This window comes from Solea solea, chromosome 19 (genome assembly GCF_958295425.1).
Source record: "Solea solea chromosome 19, fSolSol10.1, whole genome shotgun sequence".
NCBI lineage: Eukaryota > Metazoa > Chordata > Actinopteri > Pleuronectiformes > Soleidae > Solea > Solea solea.
The window spans coordinates 8701371-8709976 of NC_081152.1; the positions used below are offsets into that span (position 1 = coordinate 8701371).

The following is an 8606-nucleotide window of genomic DNA, read 5'->3' on the forward strand; positions in this document are numbered from 1 at the left end:
TGCATTGTGCATCATTTTATGTGCTCATATTTTTCATTCCTATTCTGTAACAAAGGTGCAGGTACGTATCCTTGACTTCAATTTGTGTTCTCAAATCCAATGCGTAATTCATAGCCTAAGGTATGCGTGACTGTCTGCATGAGGGGATATAATCTGTCTGAAAGCTGCTTAAACTGTTCACCAGTATTTCTTCCTTGGGATGTGAATCCAGGGCATGAATCCTATCAACTCAAGCCGTACTTTGATGAGATGAAGGAAAGGGCCAGTCTGAAGATGTAAACATAGGGATCACAAAAATGAGTTTGACGTCACCTCGACTGTGGGACACGCTTTTAAGGAAAGAGAAGCGGGGCGAATACCTTGTTTTAAATTTAAAAGGAAATTTTAATAATATTCCTACAGCATAAAAAAAGAAATACAAAGATGTATTTACAATGTATTCAACTTGTTTACATGTCGCCTGGTATGTATCCATAATCTGATCTGACATAAAGAAAGCCGGCTATTATTAGACTGTGTTTCCATTAAGCTGATATACATAGTCAAGCCTGTCCTTCCTGATAAATCTGCCACAACGGTGATACAGGACTTATAACAACAGACTGGTCAGTCTAGCAAATAAGACCAGATGCTCTTGCTAACAAATCAATGTGGTGACTTTTCTTATTAGGCAAAAAGGCCTATTTTCATTAGACTGTATGAGTGAAAGCATGTGGGTTTTTGTGGTGGTCTGGACTCAGCTCAGGATGCCTCCTCTCATGTGTCCGCTGTCGCTCAGTCCGTGCTCTATAAGTTTGATGTCCTCCAAGTCATCTTTGATGACACTGATCAAATGACTTAAACCCTCCTGCTGCTGCTTCAAGTGCTAAAAGTGAGAGAAAAGTCTAGTTTATTACCTTTTTAAAAAGACATTTCACAGTATCTGGTAAAATGTGTATTTATCAAGACACCACAAAAGAAAAAAACAACTGAGCGCCTGTGACTGGTCGCATAATCAGTAAATTCTCACAAAATATTACTTTACTAGTTGCCAACTCAAGTTTTCTTTCCCTCCCACTAACACAACACACATGAATGACTAGTTGATACTACCACAAATTCCTTTGTCACAGGTGCTCAGTTGTTTTGCATGAGTAATAAAAACTTTCATGAATACAGACCATGATGAAAAACTGCACAGCACGCTGCAAAAACAGGACAAATTGTTAATTAATTGCGACTCTTACTTGTTTGATTTCTCTCAGAAGATCTGCATCGACACTGTAGCGCTCTTCTGATCTCACAGCTCCAAAGTGGTTCTGCATCCGGATTTGGGACATTAATTCATTCAAACGGCCCTAAAAGATAAGGAAACACAAATAGACTGATCAAAAATGGAAGAAAAAAAGTAGTCTCCAATTTAAGAAATAGAATTGAATCCCAACGAATGTTCATTAAATGAGAATTGTTAGATTGTAATGGTTTAACTTAATTCATCAATGTAATAATTAAAGTTGCAGTGCGTAACTTGTCGAGGTTATTATTCTACGTGTTTGGTCTCCCTGAATAAAAACAGTATAGCATTGTCTGGAAGTATCTATATTGTCAAACTGCTAAAAGACTAGTATTTTTCTAGCAGTAGAATTCACTTGTGAAACTTTTTGTGGGCGCTTCTTTGTACCATATTATGTTGAGTCATTCTCCAACCTGTTTGCAGCCATTTAGCTTTACTAGTGGAATCTAAGCACTGTTAAACTGAGAAACACAGAGAGTCATGAAAAAGTGATGGGCTTAGTCAGCGTGGCGTGAACTCCTGACAATGGACTGAATCTAAAAGCACATTTGTTTAAATTAAAACTTTATGACAATTCCATCTTTTTTTAAATTCTAATCACAATTCCTAATCTATAAATCCAAGTGCTGATCAGTCATGCTCTTCATTAGACTTGATTTACATTTGAGTCCTCGGCAAATAAAGCCTTTAAACATAAAGTTTCAAACATTCAGTTGAGCTCTTTCACACTGATGTCGGGTTCATTCCATAAATGAAAAACAGAAGGACTCGAGGGAGTGTGCACTTGTAACAGTTTCAGGTTAGATGTACTTACCTTGAACTGTGTGGGAGCATTGAGTTCAGACTGAATTGTGTCCAGCTGCACCCTGAGATGCTCCTCGTCCACTTGGATGGCATAACCGCTTTTCCTCTGAATCTCCTGTTTAATCAGCACCTGCCCCCGAAACAGAGAAAGTTAAGGAGGAGAAGGAGTGATAAATATGAAAGAATAATTGAAGCAGGAAAGATAAAGCGGGGAAAGATGCCGACAGTGCCAGGGCGTTCGGTTCAAACTCTAGGAAATTTTCAGACCATGGCGAACAACTCAACTATTTTAAGAAAATGTTTGCAAAGAATGAGGTCAGAAAAATGAGGCAGCTACCTGCAGCACCCTGTGAGAGAGATCCATCAGTTTCCTCTTGTACTGGGCAATCTTTGCAACGGTGGTCGCTTGGTTCTTCTGCAGTTCACTGATGTCATTAGAGATTATCTGTAATAGCACATGTGTATGAGTGAACGAGTGAAAACGGGGGCAGTTCTTGTAAGTATATAAAGAGTAACACCCATACAGAGAGAGAAAACATGCAAGCTTCACACAGAAAGGCCTGGCAATGATTGCCATGATTTGGCCTTTCACTCTATGAAAAACTAAAGCTTTTTCTTTGTTAGTTTTTTTACCAAATTGACAGTAATTTATTATAATGATATTGAGTTAGCGTTATACAAGGAAAATATAAAATCTGCTTTGCTGATGTAAAGAGGACTCTCTGTCCATGTTTCTTAAAAACATATTTACAGAACCAAGACATGAAACAGCAGCAGCAGCAGTGTTTTCACTTACATCAACTCTGGTCTGATGCTGTTTGGTCATCTGCTCCTGGATCTGCAGCCTGCAAAGAAGCTCCTTAAAACCAACCATAGGTACTGGGATCAACCTGAGGGCAACATGAAAAGACTCTCATTGACAAACTGCGGGTTTTTCAATTGCACAGCTTTTTTGTGAGCTATACCCAAGCCTGGATGCACATGCTGTGAGATTATTTGAGTGTGTGGTAAGTCTAGTCATAGTAAAAATCAAACTGCTTTTCTATTTAAATAACACACACACACACACACACACACACACACACACACACACACACACACACACACACACACACACACACACACACACACACACACACACACACACACACACACACACACACACACACACACACACACACACACACACACACACACACACACACACACACACACACACACACACACACACACACACACACACACACACACACACACACACACACACACACACACACACACACACACACACACACACACACACACACACACACACACACACACACACACACACACACACACACACACACACACACACACACACAGTCTAAGAAAATACTTTAAACTGACTTCTCTGGGTCAGGGTTGTCGACCTTGGCCTGTTCCCAGATGATAGGGTCCACCCCTAAAAAGCAAAGGTGACGTCTTAAATACTATTCAAGGAGATAAAAGTCCCAACAATTTGTTGGAAGAGCATGCACACATACCTGCGGGAGCATTCTGCAGCAGCTGTTTGAGTTGTGCTGGGGACAGCTCTGTGCGTGTGACAGACATGGCCACTCCAATCTGTGTGAGCTGCATTTTAATGTTGGCCTGCTCCAGAAAATTGAAGAGCGTGGTGGCGGGAATCCGCTTGGAGGTGCCATTAAGGGAACGCTCCACCAAATAAATGATCACCTCTGTCCTGAGGAACAGAAGATTCATGAACACCATAACTCTTTCATTGTATTTATCAATTATACAATTTCCTCCAGCTAAATATCCCCTACATTTCTACATTTGGGGGTATGTAGTAGCAGTACTGTATGACATGTGATTATGGACACTTACTGGTCATTTGGCAGGGCTTTGACACCATCTACATTCACAGTGAGTGTTTGGTGGTTTCCCAGCACCTTATGGAGAGACTCCACCAGATGCTGCTGCTGCGCTCGCACATCTGCTTCCTTTTTACCGACAATCAAAACTACAAATCCATCCTCATCCTTACTCACTGGGACGCAGCTATAGCCCACTGCCTAGAAAGACAAACAGGCAACTATTGAAAATCACATGAGACAAACAAAACGTTTGAGCTCTCTAATAAGCTCTCCCTTTTTACCTTGAACCTGCAGAATGGGTTTTCCTGGGTAAAGTCCACGGGAGGGTTGTTGTTGCTGTAGAAGCCCTTGCCAGTGCCCCAGTAAGCCTGCAGCTGGTTCCATTTAGCCAAAATGGAGTCACGCTCATCTCCCAACAAGGTGGGAGCCGACAGAGCAGTGACCTGCTGGAAAAGCTGGGTGGGCTGAGTCTGCTGGGCCTGCTGACCAAACAATCCTCCTGGTATGAGGAAAGAAAGGTAAAGTTACAACTTCTGAAACATTACAATCGGTTTTCTTAGAAGAAAACTTCCACTTCGACAGCTGTCTGTGTGTGATGTCCGACTTATAACACATTGACAGATTAATACCGCTGAAACATAAATTTGTAATTTCCAGCTTGCTATTGCCCTCTGGAGGCATAATGGCATAACATGAATTGGTTATGTTTGAAAAAAGACACCATCTTGATCTAGAACTAACAGAGAAAAGGAGCTATGACAAGCTGTCAACAAAAACTACATAAAAATGCTTAAAAAAAAGGTGAAATAAAGTGCTGGTTGATATGATATCAAACCTTTATTCCGTCCTGAGAACAGATAGTAGCTCAGAAATATGACAATGCATCCTAAAATTACCTATGAACATGTTCTGTTTAGACCTACATAGACAGGGCTGCAGTGATTATTCGATTATTAACCAATTACTACATCAATTGTCAACTATTTTGAGTTGAGTTTCAGTGTTTTTTCAATAATTGAAAACAAGCTTTCTGATTTTTCAGCTCCTCAATTGTGAATTTATATTTTAATTTCCATTAAAACTGAATCATTTTGGTTTGTGGACAAAACAAGACATTTCAGAACGTAATTTCCAGGTTTGAGAAACACTGACTGCTTTCTGACATTTAACAGACAAACAAATACTCGATCAATCGAGAAAATTATCTTTAGTTGCAGCCCTAGACCTACACTCAACACAATCGGGACTGATGCACTCTGGACAGTCCCCAGTTAATGCCTGATCGGAACGGGTCCTAAATGGTTATTCTGAAATATTATCTCTCACCTTGCTGTGGCTGAGTTGACTGGATGTTAAAGCCTCCGAAACCACCAAGACCAGTTGCTCCTAATGTAGTCCCAAATCCAGTTGCCCCAGGAGCAGCCCCACTGCCAAGTCCAGTGGAGAATCCAAATCCTTTGTTCTGCGTGTTACCAAAAAGGCCTCCTAAAACAGAAGCACGTGCCAAAACAGTTGGCAAAATATCCACAGACTACAAAAACATGATGATGACCAGAACCTGGCTTTGATGAACAGGTATATTGTGGTGGAATGAGGGAGACATCTTGTGGAAGCATTTACACACAGTATGAGTGAGTATGAGGAAGTAAGTTATGGTAAGAGTTATTTGATTTGTTGGGTTTTAAAAGCAACTTTTCAGTCGATATTTCATCAAGTTCAATTTACACCAAAGTAAGTGAAACACAAAACAAACAAAACAGCAGAGTTGAATTTAAATTTTGAAGGCAGTCTCCAAAAAGATGGTTATCATGCCATCATAAAAAAGCACTTTCACTTTAGCAAATGTATTAAACAGTTTTTAATATGAATATTTGAATCATGCTGAAGCACAGCTGGTAAAACCTATTTCTCTTTTGCAATTGTTGTTAGTTTGCCTAAACTGCTAACATCCCATTTAAAAAAGTGCTGTGGACATGTATATTGTCAATTTTGAACTAAAGACAAATATTATATTTAACTAAAACTGAAGGCAGCTGACCTGTGGTGTTGGCGGGAGTGGCAAAGCTAAAGGTGGACCCTGCTGCTGCAGTTGTCGTCGTTGGCCCAAAGCCACCAAACGTGCCTAAAAAGAAAGCAAACAAAATCTGAATTAGAAAAAAAATACATGCAAGAGAATGACATGAATTAAATCACTGATTATTTGACATAAAGAGGAGAAAATCATGATCACTCAATTTATTAACAGGAGGAAAAGTGAATTGTTTCCATTCACCTCTGAGCTTCTGTCTTGCATGTAAGGTAAACATTTACTGACTTCATATAGCAATCAAATGAAACGAGTGTATAATTCAAAACATTGTCTCCTCGTGCAAATGAAAACGATGCAACACGTGAAAAATCTCAGGATGAGATGAAGAAGCACTGCACCACAGAGATGTGAACATGGATGAAAATGTGTGTTTACAGACACAGACTGTACTGAATAGTCAATCAAAGGTCTTCTACCTGTGCTAGCCAGGCTATTACCAAAACTGAAAACAGTGCCAGTGGTGGTTGCTGTACCAAAGCACCCCACATTAAAGCTGACCGCTGCTGGGTTGGCATTTAAACCAAACCCCCCAAAACTAAACCCACCAGCCGTGGTGTTTCCAGCTCCAAGCCCCCCAAATCCTGCGACCAGCGCAGGAAGGCAGCAAGAAAGAGAGAATGATATAGAGGTCAGGAAATCAGGCATAAAATGGACACGTTAACTCGAAACATAGTCATCAAGCACCTTAAAAAGGACACAGTTTCAAGAAAAAAAACAAACAAAAAAAAACACATTACCATTCACAACCAGTGTATCTTACCAGTGTTGGTGGAGCCAAAGCTAAATCCTGTGGCTGGAGCAGCAGCAGCAGTGGTGGTGGCTGCCCCAAAACCAGGGGCTGTGAGCGCTATAGAGAAAACCATACACAGTTAAAATGGAGAAGTTGTTTACCTACAAAAATCTAAGGGAAGTGTGTGCTATTGCTATATACATGCAAAAGAACTTAAGAATGCAGGAGGATGTGGATCTGGACTTACTGCCGAATCCGGACGACGCAGTGGTGGTGGTGGCTGGGGTGCCAAAGCCAAAAGCTGTAGATGCTGTTGTCTTTGCGCCAAATGACCCAAATGGAAAAGCAGGGGCACCTTTACAAGAGCACAGAGAGAGCTGAGTGTAACTGCAACACAGTGCCACTTCTCACACACACTAAAGCTCAAGTTTCTTTTAAATCAATAATAAATGTTAGTACACAATGACATACACCAGGCAAAGCTTAAATGGCTTAATTTTCCAGTTATCCTGGCTGATTCAAGCCTTAACTCTTCAGTCAATGTCATCCTGCTAAGAAACTACTGTGTTTTTACATTTGCTCCACATTGTTGTGTGTTTTAAGCCCAGGCTTTCATTAGACAGAGCATGTTTTTGTTTGCTTACCAAATGCACATAATCTTATAATATTTTCCCAAATAGCCAGTAGCTACTTAAAAAGCAACAAATCTACCTCAGGGTTTTGACGCATGTATCTGTATTACTTAAACCTGAATGCACCAAGCAGCACAAAGCCAGGATAAAATAATTCGACTACGTCAAGCCTGAATTTTAAACACGTTAGAATGAACAGTTAACGTTTTTTTTTCTTCACTTGACGGTGAATATTTCACATGGTGTTTAGCCGGTAAAAAGACGATCCCACTGTCTTGCTGTCATGCTACATGAGCTTCACGTGAGCCATGAAGTGACTATTTACACGCATCACTAAAACACATACATACGCCAAAGTCACCATGTGTTAACAATAAATACAAAGCAGTTCATTAAATATTATCAGATTGAAGAAAAACGTACGTACTTGTTGCCGTGTTTCCCGCAGCGGCTCCGAAATTGAACGCCATGTTGACTGTTACCGGAAGCTTTTTCTTCTTCTTCCTCTTTAGCGTTCAGGGTTTATGGCGGTTAGCAAACGACGATTTGGTGCATTACCGCCACCATCTGGTATGGCGTGTGAATGAATATATATATATATATATATGAATACATTGAATAATTATGTTAAGAAACAGATATAATACTTGATAACATTTATTCAAGTTCTTTTGTAATATGTTTTTATTTTAATGTCTCTTAATATTTGATAGAATACATTGACAACATTGACAACATTGACTCCATAGTCAAAAAGGCCCAGCAGAGGCTGTACTTCCTGCGACAGCTCAGGAAGTACAACCTGCCCCAGGAGCTGCTGATCCAGTTCTACACAGCAATAGTCCGGTCTGTTCTCTGCACCTCCATCATCGTTTGGTTTGCATCAGCCACCAAACAGGACAGAAACAGACTGAATCGCACCATCAGGACTGCAGAGAGAATCATTGGTGTTAAACTGCCCACCATCCAGGACTTGAACACATCCAGAGTCAAGAAACGGGCAGGTAGTATCTCTGCAGATCCATCACATCCCGGAAATAACCTGTTTGATCTTCTTCCCTCTGGCAGGCGTTACAGAACACTGTACACCAAAACTGCTAGACACAAGAACAGTTTCTTCCCCCAGGCCGTCGCACTACAGAACACTTGACCAGTTTATTTGTTTATTTATTTATTCACTATCTGCACCTTATCGTTTATATATATATATTTAAAAATA

At 40.4% G+C, this 8606-nt stretch overlaps 1 protein-coding gene across 2 annotated transcripts; it reads right to left on the bottom strand.

Moving 5' to 3' along the window:
- Nucleotides 1-360: 360 nt before the first annotated feature.
- nup54 (nucleoporin 54) lies at nucleotides 361-7907 on the bottom strand. 2 transcript variants are annotated; one of them, XM_058617070.1, is made up of 15 exons: nucleotides 7815-7907; nucleotides 7003-7110; nucleotides 6786-6872; nucleotides 6442-6606; nucleotides 5975-6058; nucleotides 5263-5421; nucleotides 4218-4435; nucleotides 3947-4134; nucleotides 3604-3800; nucleotides 3467-3521; nucleotides 2874-2967; nucleotides 2415-2522; nucleotides 2088-2207; nucleotides 1227-1337; nucleotides 361-865 (listed from the first exon to the last, which is right to left on the bottom strand). In XM_058617070.1, the coding sequence occupies exons 1-15, from the start codon at nucleotides 7855-7857 to the stop codon at nucleotides 737-739; spliced, it is 1866 nt and encodes a 621-aa protein (XP_058473053.1). In that variant the 5' UTR covers nucleotides 7858-7907; the 3' UTR covers nucleotides 361-736. The 2 variants fall into 2 exon arrangements, with proteins under 2 accessions (XP_058473053.1, XP_058473052.1); XM_058617069.1 differs by lacking the exon at nucleotides 6442-6606.
- Nucleotides 7908-8606: the final 699 nt, after the last annotated feature.